At 40.8% G+C, this 17,211-nt stretch overlaps 1 protein-coding gene across 13 annotated transcripts in view; it reads right to left on the bottom strand.

The window, feature by feature from the left end:
- Positions 1–17,211, bottom strand: part of DLGAP1 (DLG associated protein 1) — an 866,754-nt gene that overhangs the window by 307,142 nt on the left and 542,401 nt on the right. For 2 of the 13 annotated variants that reach the window (XM_021097727.1, XM_021097731.1), the window contains exon 1: positions 14,690–15,351. The exons of 7 other annotated variants lie outside the window; for them this stretch is intronic. In XM_021097727.1, coding sequence (XP_020953386.1) covers positions 14,690–14,863 — 174 coding nt within the window. In that variant the 5' untranslated portion in view covers positions 14,864–15,351. Of the gene's footprint in view, positions 1–14,201; positions 14,666–14,689; positions 15,352–17,211 lie in introns of those variants that run through there. 4 more of the 13 variants (XM_021097728.1, XM_021097729.1, XM_021097730.1 and 1 more) reach the window with 4 other exon arrangements.

Here is a 17,211-nt window from a genome sequence, read left to right as displayed (position 1 = left end):
AAGTTAGGTGTGGGATATGCAGAGCAAAATTACTGAGAGATTAGTAAAAAATAGGAAAAAGCTAAGAGAAATCCTTACCAATATGCTTCCATAGAAGCACTACCAAAGCTTCAGAGATACAGCATTTCAGATGGGGAAACCTTGCTTCTCCTCCATCCTTCCTTTACTTAACCCCAGGTTGGAATTCTTCTTCCTATAAACCTCTGTATTCTTTGTTCAGGTATCTTTATATGGCTTCTTACTCTGCCTTGTATTGTATTTATCTAACTAGCCAGTGTCCCACTAGACTACAAACTCTCTGAGAGTAGGAGCTGTTTTACAAATTCCCCTCTCCCCTCAGCCTCAACCCTTGTACACAGCAGGTGCTCACTTTCTGTTACTTGATCGCTCAGGAAAAGATCCTTTACAATAAATCCTATGACATGCTTTGTACTAGCACTGCCAAGTTCCAACATAGGATCCACTTACTTCAGGTAATGTGTGCCCATAATAATAACTCTTTTGCACATTCCTCAAAGTATTCTAAAGTTGTAACCCAAAAGGCTTTTCTAATGAAATGTTATCAGAAGGAAGGGAAGTCATCAATTTTAAATTTTTGAGGAAAAATCTACCTAATTTTAAGGATATCATAATTTAAACTTGTTTGTGGCTCTTTATCTCTTTGGGGGACATGCTAAAAGCTAAGGACTTTTCTCCAGAGCAGGATGCACATAAACACCCACCCCTCTTTAATTTTTATTTAAGTTCAGGTGTTCTTTGACCCCCCCAGGATCCATTCTTATACCCCTGACCTGTCCACAGTTGCAGAGTAAGAGCATTTGAATGAGGTGGATGGATTTGTCCTGCCTTCCTGCATTTGAGCTCTTCTTAAGCCCTGACCTAGTCCTCCACCTCACCAAACACTCTTCTCAGGGCAGCATGACTTCAGAAGTCAGTCAGGTGTGCAAACTTGTAAGTTCTGTTTCCAGGCAGCCCCTGCGCTATAAGTAATCTTCTGAAATGTCCAGATCCTAGAAACCCTCTTCCTCTGAGTGTCTGCATTTGGGAGTCCTGCCTTAGTAAATCTTTCTAGAAAGGCCTTTTCTGGAAAGTAAGCTTTCCAACTGGCCTGCCACCAATGGCGTTTTTTCTGGCTTGCAGGGCTGAAGCAGTCTCTTTCCAAGCCTCAAAGTTGGCCAAAGAAGACTTGGTTTTGGAGAACAGTGTGAGAAAATACAGCTTTTGAAGTTTGGTAAATAAACAAATGTGGCCAGACAGCATGTTTTTGGTAATACCAGTTCTCTTAAAACAGAAGACTACTTAGCAGATGACATGCAGATTATTATTCCCTGAGACTATTTACTGCCTCTTGTCCAAACAGTGATTCTATTTAGAGTTCACATTGGTGTGCTAAGTCTGCCTTTAACCCCCATCCATCAGTACATAATTTTTTCATGGGCATTGGGAAGGTGGGAGGCACACTTTTCTCAGTGAAGAGGGCTAAAGTAAACACTGCCCCAAATAAGCCATAGTGAATCCTCCAAGGACCTCTCTAGAAAGCCCTAGCCCTTTGGTCAAAAGCAGGAGAATGTGAGGGAGGCCAGAGTGCCTCAGGTAACGTGCAGACTGTACCTGTTTGTGGGGGAGGGGGCTGTCTGATTGATACCAGCTGTGTGAGTAGCAGGTATTACTGTACATCGCCAACTTCTGAGTCCAGTGGCTTCCAGACGCAGCTCCCAGGGGTGCCACAACATTGTACTTTATGAATCAATGTGAGTAGGAGAAAAGCTTGACAGTGCTCTTTCATAAACAGGTGGAAAATCCTAGATGAGGGTTAATGACCGAGAGAGAGCTTTCGCCTGAAGCTCAGACTGTGATTGGAAGTGTTATACTGGGTACTGCCTGGGAGGCTCATGGCAAGTCGGTAGAAAATGCAGAGCAGGAGAAGAGTAGGCTCCTGGAGAGGCCAGCACAAGGGCAGATGTTAAGATCCAGGGGAAACCCTGTGCGTCATTGGCCGTCACGATGTGTAAATGCACAGCAGGCGCTAATAAATGTTGGGTGAGGATCTGGGCACAATCCTAGGCTGGTCTTTGTGTTTCTAATCAAAAGTTGGTTGTGCTTCTTGACCACTAGGTACTTTATGGCATTTACCCTTCACAGTAAGTCTGAGAGGTGCTTTTGCAAAGGAAGAACTAGAAGGAAAGAGTGGTGATGCCAGGTTGTGAGCATGTGCAGGAATAGGGAGCCTTCACTCCCACCTGGGCACATGGGAAAGTTCCAGCTGGTTCTGACACCTCTAAGCATGCAGACATCACAACAGGATGTTACCTTCTTGGGGCAAAGCCCAAATCTAGTAGAACTCAATGTATTAAAATAGACAAGAAACAACTAGAATGAAGCAGCACAATAGAACTTTCCACAGTGATGGACATGTTTTATATCTGGGTTGTCCAGTATGGTAGCCACAAGCCATACATGACTACAGAGCACTAGAAATGTGGCCATGGTGGCTGAGGGGCTGAACTTTTTATTTAAGTTTAATTAGTGTAAATGTAAAAAGTCACATGTGGCTGGTAGCTGCCATACTGGGCAGCACAGATCTAGACTATTTGATTTGAAAGGAACCCTAGGGGCCACCTGCCCTCATTTCCCCAAATAGGGAAACTTCCTTTGCTTTGCCCCTGACATGTTCAGCTAGCCTCTTGTTACACATTTTCAATAACCAGAAGCTCCTCACCTTATTTGGGATGCAAGTAAGGAGAAAAAGTCTTCCTAATCTACCAGTTGCCTCCTCAGGTGTATCAGCTGGCGCTACAGCCAGGGTTTGGTGTGATAAACCCATTCATTATTCCCTGATGTGATCTCCCAATTTGCTCTCCCTCTGTTTGTCTCATCCCATTGAAATTATAGGTCTCCTGTGGCAGCCCCAACTGCATCTCAATTCTCTGGGTACATAGGGTGGTGCTGCCACCCACAGAATCTAGGTGATCCCACCCTGTTGACAGGCTGCTGAGCATATGATGCTGCGTGAATGCAAGGGTGCTTTCACCCCAGTGATGCTCACTGTCCACCCAGATTTCTTCTTTAGGGCCTGGACAGCCTCACTGCCCTGGGACCAGAAGTGTGGCTGTTGGGTTCAGCCCATTGTTGCCTGATGCCTCCCATACCCGTATGGATTGTTGTCCCTGCTCTTTCTCATCCTCACACCATTGCTTTTCCCTAGAGATGCTGCCCAGAGAGTTAAATTGCATGGGCTTGGCCCTCAGGCTAGACCACATCCTCCATCTTTGGCAAACTTGAGCATTTTAGAAAAAGAATTCCATATCATCTTGTCAACTAGAGACTCAATCCTGTCCTCCATTGACTTACTCTCACCAGCTGGGTGGTCACCTGGCCCATCTGTTCTGTTCGTTTCCCCACAATGGTCTTTCCCTTTCCCAATTTATCTAGTCACCTCTTCCAGAACTCATTCTGGGTCAAATAGGTGCTAAATAAGTTTTGATTGAATGAAAGACTTGTTGAGAATGGCTGTCCTCGTAAACTTTTTAACAGAATTTTTCATTACACTCATGATCTAGATAATGCAAAAGGGACCACGTATTATGTAGTTGGGTGGAATCAGTGCTGGTTAAATCTAAGAAATACAATATGACATTCTATTCATTTATTAATCCAATTGTTCAAAAGCATTAATGAGATTAAATTGGCCTGGCTTAATTCTAGTGAATTCTTTTATGTCCTAGTTATTTACAAATGTTATTACAAATGTTAAGTAAATAACGTTTCATTCTTATACCTAGGGATATTTTATAAAATACTGAACCAAGAAAAAGTGGAGGCTGTGGAAATATTAAAACTATATCTGTTGCTAAGAACTTCATCTGAGCTTAAACAAAGATGTGAGGACATTAGATAAACGCTGGCTAGAATAAATTCTCTGAGCTACCTATACCTGAGGAAAAATCCAAAATGAGTTGAGAAGCAGGATGTGACTGCTTCCAAGTTCATAACTGAGTATGGCACCTTTTATCCTGATGGATTTTAAAAACCTGACCATTCTGTATTTTTATTGATTATAGAAATTTAGTTTAAACTCAAATAACATTCCATAATAGTATTATTGATTGGATATATATAGCCCTTTCTAAGCTGACATACATGTATACTCTGTACCAGGTATTGTATTGCTCACTTAATTCAGTCATCTTATATAGGTCATTAACAAGCATTCTAAAGGCCAACCTTTAGGGGAACATATCTTTTCCTTTGGACCAGCAGTAATTTTACAAATAGTAAAATTTGTGAACTTCTTAAATATTTAGTTAAGAATTTGGAATACATGGAACTCATGCATCAAGCAGAATTCTGGCTCACTGTATGCCTGAGAGATAACCATCTGGTCTACCCAAAGGAAAAAATAATGTAAGGTCACACTGACTTATAGAGAAATTGGGTTTGGGGATTTCTAGTTTATTTCCACATCATTTTAGTTAAACTACATCTTTAAAAGAAAACATCCCAGATTAATCCAACAGAAGATAATAAATGGGCAGACATTCCTTACTGGGGTATAACCTTAGAGTTTTTGAACAATTATTATAACTACAATCAGGTTGGCAGTCTCAAGGGACAAATAGTATTGTTTCTCATTGAAGGAAAAAAAAAAAAAGGAAAATAGCTTTGAGCGATGGTTCTTTCATAGCTTGAGAAAGATTTTCCAGTTTTATGAGATATTTTTACTTCAATTTAATATTGCACATCTGACTTGGCAAATGATTCTCATATGTTACTTTGGTACACAGCCACTTTCCAAACTAGACTTAGCTTTATACCTAATCATAGAGGTAGAATCTGTTTTTCAACCATAATCAATCATTTAAAGAACTGTTAGTAAAATAAATTCTCATTGAGAAACAATCCTTCAGGAAAAGATCGAAGGGAATATTTACCAAGCAGAGGCAGCATGGAGTGGGGGAAAGTGAACAGATTTTTACAAACAGACAAATCAGGGTTGAAATCTCCTTTTTGTCATTCACCAAGAGTATAATCTGGAGCAAATGAACTACTCCCATTTTGCATAAAATGAGGGTGTGAAGAGCTACCCCAGTAAGTTTCAGAAGTAAGGACAATGTATGTTAAGCACAGGCCTCTCGGACTTTCTCAATAAAGGATAATGCTCCTTGTTTTTCTCCCATTTTTGTCCTCCTTCATCACTGGCTTATTATTTCACAGAGGTGCACACAGTACGTGATGAAGATGAGAAATGTTTGGTGTGGTGTACGGGTGGAGTGCTAACCTGGGAATTAAAGGGCTTGTCTGTTCCTAGGAAAGTCAGTCCCAGCTTTGGAAAAGGAAGGAGGATGACAAAATTTGTCCGTTCAAGCCAAGGAGTGCTTTTCTAGTGTGAGCCAGTCAGGAACTCTAGGCGACCCGTGATTGGTAGTCATCTTCATGAAGACGGGGCAGCCTGGGAGAACTGCCAAATAAGTTTACCAAGCTTGGGACAGTCACCTAACTTGTTTTGTACATTATCAGGGTTTTCTGATTCATCAAGAGCTGGTTTATCAAGTAGGTATAGAATCCTCTCCTCCTCCCCATCCTGTTCCCTCCCATCCATGTGTCTCCTCCCTCCCTTCGTTAAGCTCTTCCTTAGTGTAGATATACTTAATGGGAAAAGAATGGGTAACAGGTTTCAAACTGTGTTTGCCCCCCCCCCTTTTAGAGAAACTTGGATGCAAGGAAGGGAATTTGGATTTGAATTCCCCTAGTCTTGCTTCAATGCGAGTACTGCTCTTGGTATCCAGGGGTGCTCAGGTCCCTTATATAAAATGGTATAATGTTTGCATATAGCCTATGCACAGGAGTTCCCACTGTGGCGCAGTGGGTTAATGATCTGGCTTGTTTCTATGGTGGCACCAGTTCAATTCCTGGCCTGGCACAGTGGGTTAAAGATGCAGCAATCGCTGTAGGTCGCAGCTGCAACTCAGATTCGATCCCTGGCCCAGAAGCTTCCATAAGATGTGACTACAGCCATAAAGAAAAAATAAAAAAATAAACAGTCTGCCCACATCCTTGTGTACTTTAAATCATCTCTAGATTATCTGTGATACCTAATACAGTGTAAATGCTCTGTAAATAGTTGTAAATACAATGGGAATGCTATGTAAATAGTTGCTGGCACACAGCAAATTCAAATTGCCTCTTTGGAATTTTCTTCAATTTATTTATTTTCTACTCGTTTACATTTGTGGAACCCATGGATACAGAGGGGGAACTGCTCTATGTTTTACATATTCTACTTTATGTGAACAAGGGATTTCATGGTTGAGAAAATGTTAAAGCGCTGGGCCAACTGTCCTTTGAAGTTATTTTCCATGCTTGTGTTCACTACACAATCAGTTCACAAAGAGGAAAGCCTTAATGAGACACACTTTCTAGAAAGTGCATAGACTAAACCACAATGCCCAGAGTGGAAAAAGTAGGGAGTGGGCTGGTGGCAGAACTGCTTGAGTATTCAGAACCCCAAGATACATGACTGTCTCGTGCTCCGTGACTGAGCATCACTAACAGATGGGGGAAGAGAAAGTGAGGAAGACATCTCACCCTCTCTACAACCAAGGAACCTCGGGAATGCCAGTTCATCTCCAGGCTTCAGCTTCCTCATCTGTTAAGCATGGTGTGGGCAGTTTCCCATTTGAAATCCTATGATAAAATAGCTAAACCCAATTCTCCTTTGTTCAGTAGGGCCTGGGGGGTGGGAAGGGGAGATGAAAATTGGAGAGAGTTTAATTAACATCATGCGTCTGATTTATGAGGGCCATTTCAGTGAGGTCAGTGAAGGCGAATATTATGGCCTAGTTGGGTGCAGTGTTCCAGGGGGTTCCATAATCCACTGGGAGATTTGGGGTGTCGATGATAGGTGGTATAGGAGACAGAGAAAGTGGGCCAGGCAGTAAATGCTCTATCAAGGACAGTTTGGAGCAGAAATGAGGAAGTCATTTCAAATTTCCCATCACAGCTGAATGGATTAAGAAGATGTGGAATACTACTCAGCCATAAAAAAGAATGAAATAATGCCATTTGCAGCAATGTGAATGCAGTTAGAGATTCTCATATTAAGAGAAGTAAGTCAGAAAGAGAAAGACAAATACCATATGATATCACTTATACATAGAATCTAAAATATGGTTCAAATGAACCAATCCACAAAACAGAAATAGACTCACAGACATAGAGAATAGACTTGTGGTTGCCAAAGGAGAAGGGGGAGGGAGTGGGATGGGCTGGGAGTTTGGTATTGGTAGATGCAAGTTATTACATTTAGAATGGATAAGCAATAAGATGCTACTGTATAGCACAGGGAACTATATCCAATCTCTTGGGATAGAGCATGATGGAAGATAATATGAGAAAAAGAATGTATATATACATATGATGCCTGGGTCATTTTGCTGTACAGCAGAAACTGGTACGACATTCTAATCAACTTACAATTTTTTAAAAAATCTGAGATTTAATCCCCAGTAAAACAAATCTAAAAAATTTTTTTTTTTAGGAATAGCTATAGGAATTGGTTATCTAGATTTACCAATGGAATCTAATGCATAACAGTTGGCTTTTAGACTTTTTTTTTTTTAAAAAAGGCAGTGTGCAAGTTAAAATACATATTTTTGAAGAAGCATGAGAGCTCATATGAGAGTTTTGATTGATTGTTCAGTTCATGAGATCATCTGGCATGAAATAAAATGTTTCTTTTTCTGGGCAGTGATTGCATAAGTCAAATATGGCAAATCGACCTACATGACAATTGTCAGCCCATGGATCTGATTTTTCATAAACGTCACCACCTGGCCCTCACAGAGAGTTCTTGTTTTTGGTAGATTTGTTTCACCTCCTTTGTGAAAGCCTTGGAGAGAAGGCAGCACGCAGGAAAATCAGCTATTTATAGGCATTTTTGACTAAAAGTGTCTGCTTGGCGTGCTATGGAATACTTCCAAGAGGTGGGAGAACAGGAAACGATCTAAAATCAACGAGAAGGCTGGAGGAGTGTGATGGGGGAAAGGTTTTACATGGGAATCATTTTCAGAAAGCTCAAGTTTCATTTGCAAACAAATGACAGTTACTTTCACTGACACCCTCTGAGTTACCAAAAAGCTAGCTAAACTTGTACTAGTGAGGAGAGGAGGAGGAGGGAAAAAAAGGTGAATTCTCTGAGTCTTGCAAGTGGTTGGGATGCTTTAAAGGACTTTAATGGGGCCTCTCTCCATATCTATTTACTGCTGGGGGCCACCAGCTGGACGGATGTCTGTAGCACCACCCGGCCTAGCAGGTGGCCTGTGAAGATGCTGGCTTCAGAGAATAGAGAGGAGTGATCAGGGACTATGGACATGAGAAAAAAGAGTGTCGGACAAAGGCCTATTGTCTCCTGCCAGCCACGGTGGAAAGCCCTGGTAGAAACACTCATCAGAGAACCAAGAAAGAAGGCGAGTGAACAGAGTCCCCTCATAGACAAGCCGCATATCTGACTCTGTGGGAAAGGAAAACTGTCCTCCCGCGACGGACGATAGGTCTTCATCGCAATGTAGACTCAAGGCTTCTTTGCCCCATGTGCCAACTAAGCACATAGAGCTTCTGCTGCAGATGAATACTTGCCCTGTAGACTTACCAAGACTGCCTGGAATAAGACCGCAGGGTCTTGACAGACTTAGGGTCTGAAAACAAAAGCAGATTTGTCTAAACACACAGGAAACTTGGGGGGTGGGGGCAGAAGAATTGTGCTCCAATTGCAAATACTGAGCCATGAGGAAACCTGACCCACTGAGGCTGAGCTATCAAAAGATTGACCCTTTGTGATCTTTTCCCACAGAGTCAGATATTTGGTTTCATCAAAGTTAGAGCAAACAGAATATAAAAGAAAAAGCAGTACATGAAACACATGAAGAAGCAGTGAAGTGTGTACATGCCTGAGGATTTGTAAATTCTGAACATTTCATATTAAATTGTTTCTTTCCCCAATTTGAAGTTAAATATTTTTCTAAGATCTCAACAAACAAAAGAGTCATCTCATTATGACCATTTTGCAGGTATCAAAAGGGATGTCCAAAGTCATGTGGCAGGTCAGGTGAGAGTAAAGCCAAGCATTTTCATCTCTTAGACTCTACTGCCCCCTTCAGTAAATACAGTGGTGAATTTAGTCTGACAGTTCCTTAGCATTGGGTTAAAGTATGGCTCTTAGAATGATCTAGGTCCCGGAATCACCCTGGATCTACAGAATGCAAATCTTTTGGGCTAATGCCCAAATCCTCATTTTATAGACACTCCCAAGAGTTAAGGAACCTTTGCCCTGAATATTCAATGATAGAATAAGTAACCACACAGACATAGCAGTCTACATATGCAGATGAATGTGATATTATTATGCTAATTTTTATTCATATGGATGACACTAAACAATGCTCCACATAGCATTTTCAACTTCACAGCCAGATCTTTTTTCCACTTGCCTCATTTCGAATTTCAAAAGCAATGACCAAGAGATCAACCCATAGACCTTGATGTCTCCTATGCACTATTTTTTTCAGATTTTCTAGAATTACCCGGATTTAATGTATTTGGTTTCATTGCCCCAATATATTCTCTCCTATGTGTCACATGTTAGACACACACACACACACACACACACACACACACACACACACACACACACTGCTTTGGAAAGGAAGGTTACAGCTATGTCAACAATTTTTATCCTAGGAAAGCAAGGTGAAAGGAGTTGGCTGCCAGGACAGTGGAAGATGCCAGAAAGAGGCACATCATCTTCAAAATCCAATCCCAGGACTCTGAGTGTAGTGACCAGAGATTACTGCCCAGAAATTACAAAGCCACACTTGGAGAAGTTCTGCTCCATTTGTCTTCCTTTGGTACATGATTTCCTCCTAATAAATCCTCATTGGGATGCAGGAAGGCTCATTAGGAATAACAAGAGAAACATACCCATTTCTTATATTTAGAAGTTAAAAATACTACTTTGCCCTTGGTAACCACAGAATTACAAGTCTCAGATAATTATTTAGCTCACAACTGTCTTCATCTCTTGCAAACCTTTTAAGCTACAACCATGCTTCAAATCTAACTTTCAGATCAGTTCTTTGCCTCCCTGTGTCTTTTTTTTTTTTCAGGACCACACCTGTGACATATGGAGGTTCCCAGGCTAGGGGTCTAATTAGAGCTACAGTTGCTGGCCTATGCCATAGCCACAGCAAAGCCAGATATGAGCCACATCTGCGACCTAAACCACAGCTCACGGCAACACCAGATCCTTAACCCACTGAGTGCGGCCAGGGATTGAACCTGCATCCTCATGGATACTAGTCGGGCTCCTAACTGCAGAGCCACAATGGGAACGCCAGCCTCTCTGTGTCTTGGCTCCACTGCCTTAAATAGATGGAGTAAGAGAGTAAGAAAGGCTAAGCTAGTTTTTGTAAAAACCTTAAAGATTTTCATAGATGTGAAAAGACGTAATGGGAAAAAGAACAAGGCTGTAGTTGGGCAGTGAGTGTGCTAGTCTCCACTGCTACTGATGAGATGACTGATCTGTGTCCACTGAGGCATCTGCTTAGGGCTTATTTTCCCCACTTTTAGAAAGAGTGGGTTGGACTAAATCATCTCAAAGGATTCTTCCATAAGGGGATTATTAGGTGACAAACAGGTAGACAGAAAGATGCTATGTGCACCTGGCAGGGAGGAGCTTGTGAATGAGAAGGTGGACAGATGGCCTTCCAATGAGGAATGAAAGCTGCACAGTTCTTTTTTTTTTTTTTTTTTTTTTCCCACTGTACAGCAAGGGGGTCAGGTCATCCTTAGATGTATACATTGCAGTTACAGTTTTTTCCCCCACCCTTTCTTCTGTTGCGACATGAGTGCACAGTTCTTTAATCATACACCTTAAAGTCTTAGAGACCTGGACAGTGAAATCAGGGAGGTGTTAGACAATCATGCAAGTATATAATTAATAGTAGTTTAAAAAAATGGGAGGAGCAGAAGTCATTTCGTGTCACTGTTGTTGGATGTCCCTTTGTGTGCAAGGACACCAGGGAAGAAGGATCCCCTAACGAGTTTATTCTGATGGTCTGAGGTTTAATAGAATCGCTGTAGGAACAGGGTAAGGAGTAGTGGGATCCATGAAAAGCCCATGTCCCCGCTTCATAGTCTTTCTTCTTTCATAGACTTTGTGAAATAGAACCTTTGAAGTAGATCTGATGTCAGGAATCAGACCAAAGAAAGCACATGGATAAATGCATAGTTTAGAAGGATGGGCTCAAGAATGTCGTGCAGATGTCACATGTATAGATGGACCCACACACATGTACACAACATACGGTAACCCTAGACGCCACACAGCTCTGCTTCCTAGAAAGTTCTGTGAATTTGGTGGGAAGTTTCTAACTTCTGTGAGAACAATAAGTAGAAGCTCCAAATGACACACAAGAAAGGCAATGTACATGAAAGAAAAGATCTACCCATCTAGAAAACCCATGTTGTGAAGGTAATTAGAATCTCTGTTTTAGAAATGGAAACAAGGCAGGTGTACGGCTAAACTTTAACAAAAGGAAAAAAAATTGTTTATTTCTTCTTTTTAGGGCCGAACCTGTGGCACTTGGAAGTTCCCAGGCTAGGGGTTGAATCAGAGCTGCAGCTGCTGGTCTACGCCACAGCCACAGCAACTCGGGATCTGAGCTGAGTCTGCGACCTACACTACAGCTCATGGTAACGCTGGATCCTTAACCCACTGAGTGAGGCCAGGGATGGAACCTGCATCCTCATGGATACTAGTTGGGTTGCTAACCCACTGAGCCACAACAGGAACTCTGGGAAAAAATTTTAAAAGATAGTCATATATAGTCTTAAACTTAAAAGATCAGAGAATCAAAAAAGGACTTTCCTTGTTCATAAGAGTGTTACCCAAGAAATAAAAGTGTTAAAAAAATAGCAGAAGTTGATCAAGGTAAAAGGAGTGAGATGATGGTGTCTCCTTACACTGTTTCCTCTTTACTTTGCTAATTGTTCAACAGTAATTAGCTCTTTATTTTCACCTTGTAGCTACCAACAGGACTGAGCTGAAAGAGAATAAAACTGAAAAAAAAAAGGCACCCCCTTACTGTGGGTTCAGTCTGAGGATTTATTAAAGCACTGAAACTAACATACATTTACAAACACAGAGTAAGAAGAATTTTCCCTATGTCCTAATGCATTCTCAACGGCAGTTACATGGGACACAGCCTGCTGGTGGGGGATGAAGCAAGATGGTTTTGAGAAGCAGATAAATGAACTCTTGATGTGAAGCTTTACATGCATGTTATTTCTATTCAATAGGAAAAGTCACAGGTTCAAAATTTCAAATCCGTACCATAAATTATAGTAGGGTCAAATAACTCCTTGGGGATCTCATTAATATTAACTTGATTTGACCAGAAAAGGCTGTTTTATTTTTCTCTACCAAGCTATCCTGGCAAATGGCAGGAAAAAAAAATCTGATTCTTAAGAGGTGCTGTAGTTTGAACCATATGATGTTTCTGATTTCAGCTGTTTAGAACTAGAGAGATGGAATTTCTCCATGATTCAACTCCACATCAAAAGCACAATAATCTGCCAAGAGAGGTTGTTGCCTTTGAACCTCAAACCAAAATGGTGAAATATCTAATCTAATCACCAAGTCAAAGCCAGCTGGCAACATTGCATACATGTTTTAGTGGCCCCTATAAAACCTTAAACAAACTCCCAATGAGGTCTCCCATTCAAAATCACTGTTTGTGTTTGGTTGTGTAAAGCCATGATCTCTGCAGATGGTAGATGTTCACCCTGGGCTCCTATATTTAATTTGCAACCAAGCAAACTGCTGTAAAGAGAATGGACAAAGAGGAAATAAGGGACCCAAAGCTAGTTTTTCATTCTGCTAATCAATGCTATACCTTCCATTAGTAGACTGGACTCTGTGGGATCTGAAAGCTGTGGTATGAAACCTTTGATTGTGACTAGCCAAGCACTTTTTGATGTTGCTGAAAAATGTCTTTAGCATAATAACTTCGCAGACCAAGAATAACAAAGTTTATCAACATTCAGGAAGGATTTCCTATTTCCATTCGCTCTTTCTTTTTCTACCACTGACTTTCGGGACCCCTGCTTTCTCACTTTCTCACAGTGTTTTGCCCGTTGTCTCCCACCCCCCACCCCACCCCCCAGCCCATCAACACTGGGATATGAACAACAGTGAGGATTGCAGAGAATCCAAGAGAGAATTAACCAGAATCACCAATTGCACATTCAAAGTTAGGATCAGGCAGAAGTAACCTCATTTTTGTATCAACGAAGAGGGGCATCCAGGAAAAATAGGCAGAAGATCAGGGGAAAATTGGCAGATGATTATACAAGCCAAAGAACAAACGCATTCAAGAATCCTGACACTTCTTGCTGGATTATTAAGGCAATTTAAATTGAAAATAAAACCATCGATGTGGTTGATTTTTTTTTTTAAGCAGTGAAGAAACAACACAGTAACCAAAGTCACCAGCAGAATTGCTCAGCACTGTCACACATTTCACATAAAGTACTTTTAAAAAACTGACTTAACATAATCTAAATTGTTCTAAAACAAGAGGAAAGAAAACCTCAGCTGGGGAATGGAAAACGCCTACCGGGCAAAGACTGACATAAGCTTGAACAAAATTTTGAAAAAGAGTTGTACCTTCTCTGGAAAAACAATCCTGGGTCCGTGCTTGTTATGAATAATTCTTTAGTGATCTTTGGTGGAGTCTTATTTAACCAACAGGGGGAAAAAAAAATCCCACGAGGAAATCCACAAACCCCCCCAACCATCCAGAAATTATCATTTTGCAAAGGAACAGTCAGCATTCAGGATTCTTGTCATGAAAAACGACGGATCACATTTCAGCCACCAGACACCCAACATCCTCTCATGGCACCTAGCAAGCACCTTAGATCATCCGGCAATTAAAGGTTTTATGAAGCCCCTTGGAGCACAGATGTGTAGGTTTCTGATGTCCTACCTGTTCTCTTATCATCTATACAGGAAGGAGTTTTTAGCCCTTTCAGTTGTACCAGCCATTATTTAGAGAAGAAATAAAATAGCAAAAACTGCCCCCACCAACCCACCTAAACAACAACATACTATCACCAAATACAAAGTAATAAAAGAGTTGTACCCAAACCTGGTCAGTTCTTCCATTTCTTGAAACTTGCACACACACTGAAGAAACCCACTCAGCCTTAAAAAGGTCGATCATTTTGCTCTCCTAAAATTTCATCTCTGAGAGGGCTTGCTTTTCTCGTCTGTCGTGAGCGCTCTCTCTCTCTCTCTCTCTCTCCCTCTCCCTCTCTCTGTGTCTCTCTCTCTCTCTCTACTTCTACCGGAGAGCGTTTTGTTTCCTTTTTCCTGTTTCTGCTGCTGGATGAATGCAAAATACACTATTTAAAGGGATTTTTTTTTTGGGGGGGGGCTAACAGTTGGAAATCTAAAATCTTGCTCTTCTGAATGGCTTTATATGCCAATCACTCTACACACAACATTTACAGAAAGAGGCATATACAGAACCAAGAATACTGCTTTCTTAAAGCAAAAATAAAACAACAATAACTCCCTTTACTCCTTTGACCTCCTTCCTATTTTATTTGTTTAACGATTAGCACTTACCCTGAGATGTGCCATAAATGCTCTATTCCAAATGTACACAAGCCAACCACATCTCAACTGAGAATTAAACAGTTTTAATGTCTTCAAATCCATGTCCCGGCTCCAAACCCTGATACAGACAGTCACTGGCAGCCGTACAATAGTTCTAAACAGCAGACATCTGATTCTTGACATTTAAAAATAACAATATTGGGGGAAAAAGGGAGCCTTTTTAAAATTAACTACAAGCAGCTTGTGAGTGAGCACACATCACCAATTGACTGTATTAACTGGAACTTGCAATGATTTCAAGCTACAGTATTTTATTTCTAAATCAATGTCAGACAGAGACTGAATACTTAACAGACCTCACATTTTCTATATAATTGTGTCAGTGGCCTGAGTTAAATGATTTCTAAGTGATAATTCTACAAAGAGAGACTCAGAACTTTGTTAGTATTTAGAATTCCATTACTGGTGAATATTAACCCATGTTCAGTCTTGGATCCAATTAGGGACATTTCAGTCATTCCATTGCTCATCTGAGATGGATCACATTTCATGGACACACATTCTTAACTGCATGTGCACAGATGAGGTCTAATGAATGCATACATTTGCTGCGGATTAAAGCAAATAATAAAATACATTTATTTCTATTTCTTTCTTTTTTTTTTTTTTTTTTTGGCCAAGGCTGGGGCATGTGGAAGCTCCTCTGGCCAGGGATTGAACCTGTGCCACAGCAGTGACCCAAGATGCTGCAGTGACAACCCTGGATCCTTAACCTGATGCACCGCAAGGGAACTCCCATTTATTTGTATTTCTGAAGCACATTATGGACTCAGACAGATCTGTGGTCAAATCTTAGCACTCCTGGCATCTAATATACAGCACAAATGAACCTTTCTACAGAAAAGAAAATTATGGACTTGGAGAATAGCCTTGTGGTTGCCTAGGGGGAGGGGGAGGGGGAGGGAGTGGGGTGGATTGGGAACTTGCGGTTAACGGAGTGCAAACGATTGCTTTTGGAATGGATTAACAATGAGATCCTGCTGTGTAGCACTGGGAACTATGTCTAGATACATACAACGCAGCACGACAATGGGAGAAAAAATTTTGTATACACGTGTGTATAACTGGGTCCCCATGCTGTACAGTGGGGAAAAAAAAGTGTGTTGGGGGAAATAACAATAAAAAATAAATTAAAAAAAAATCTTAGCACTCCCACTTACTATCCTTGAGTTCCTGGACAAATAATTTAATCTTTTGTGACTCAGTTTGGCATCAATAAAATTGGAATAAATAATAATGCTGACTTTACAAAGTTGTTTTGTGTACTAAATGAGATACTGTATGGTTTATGGCAAACAATAAGTATATGATATAGGCTGCTTCCTCCCTCGATTGGCCATCTAGAAATCTAGGCTTTTGAGACAGGCAGCTCAGTTTTCACCTTCCATGTTGCCATGTACTAGCTCTATATCCTTGGGCAAGTGAATTAACCTAATTTACTACATCTCAGTTTCTCCAACTGTAAAATACTTCGTGGGGTTTTAGAGAGCAAATTAGATAAGATTGGAATAGCATCTACTTTAAGTATTTATTAAATGGGAGCTCCAGGCCTTACAACTCCAGCAAATGGCTCTAATTAGTGTTCTGCACATGCAACTGAGGAGTTTAAAGATGTGGATTGAGATCACAGGGCTTCTCAACCGAGTGCCTTACTTTACAGCAGAGGAAGAAGACCCAGAGAGCTGAAATGATGGTACTGAGCCTTATCACTAGTAGTGAGTGATCACCAACTAGTTAGTGGCTCATAGGAACTCAAATACAGACCCTCTTACTTAAAGTTCATTGCTTTGTCCACTAAACCTTGTGACATTGAAGTCAAACACATGTGTACAACCAGTGTCAATATGAGTTGGTAATTAAAGTACTACAACAGAAAATAATCTAAAATTCTGTGTTTCCAACATAGGAATGAACTTAATGAAACTTCATCAAATAAATGAAATGATTTGATGGGAGCTGACAGGGGTTGTCTAAGCTACCTTCCTTAGACAAGCTGCTATAGGACACAGAATCTCCCTTCTCTATATAGCCAGAGAGCCGGAGAGGACTAGTTCTCTGGAGTTTCCCATCTCCTCTCTGCCCTTTGCAATGTCCAGCTCCTGACTCTTCAACACACTGGTTGGGAAGAACACACTCTTCTGCATTTTGTTTATTTACTAAACATGCTACGTCCCCACAGTGATATATAAAAAAAAAAAATTTTTTTTTTTTGTTTGAAAGTCTTGCACAGAGTAGGAGCTCAATAAATGTCAATATTTGTTAAGAAGGTGTGACTTTGAGCTTGGTTTATATTGCAGGTGTCAAACTCGCTTGTTTTAGGGTTAATTATTGTTCAATGAAGAATAGAAAATATTACAGTTTTTCTAATCTTTCAATTCTAAAATTAAAGACAAAGGTGCTTTGGGTGTCAAGTCAGATTAGCTATTATTCTGGGAAGGAAGGGAAATGGGATTTAGGAGGGTACCTGTGTG

This window comes from Sus scrofa, chromosome 6 (assembly GCF_000003025.6).
Source record: "Sus scrofa isolate TJ Tabasco breed Duroc chromosome 6, Sscrofa11.1, whole genome shotgun sequence".
Taxonomy (NCBI): Eukaryota; Metazoa; Chordata; class Mammalia; order Artiodactyla; family Suidae; genus Sus; species Sus scrofa.
Note: the sequence above shows the minus strand (reverse complement) of the source record. Positions and strands in the feature narration are given on the sequence as shown.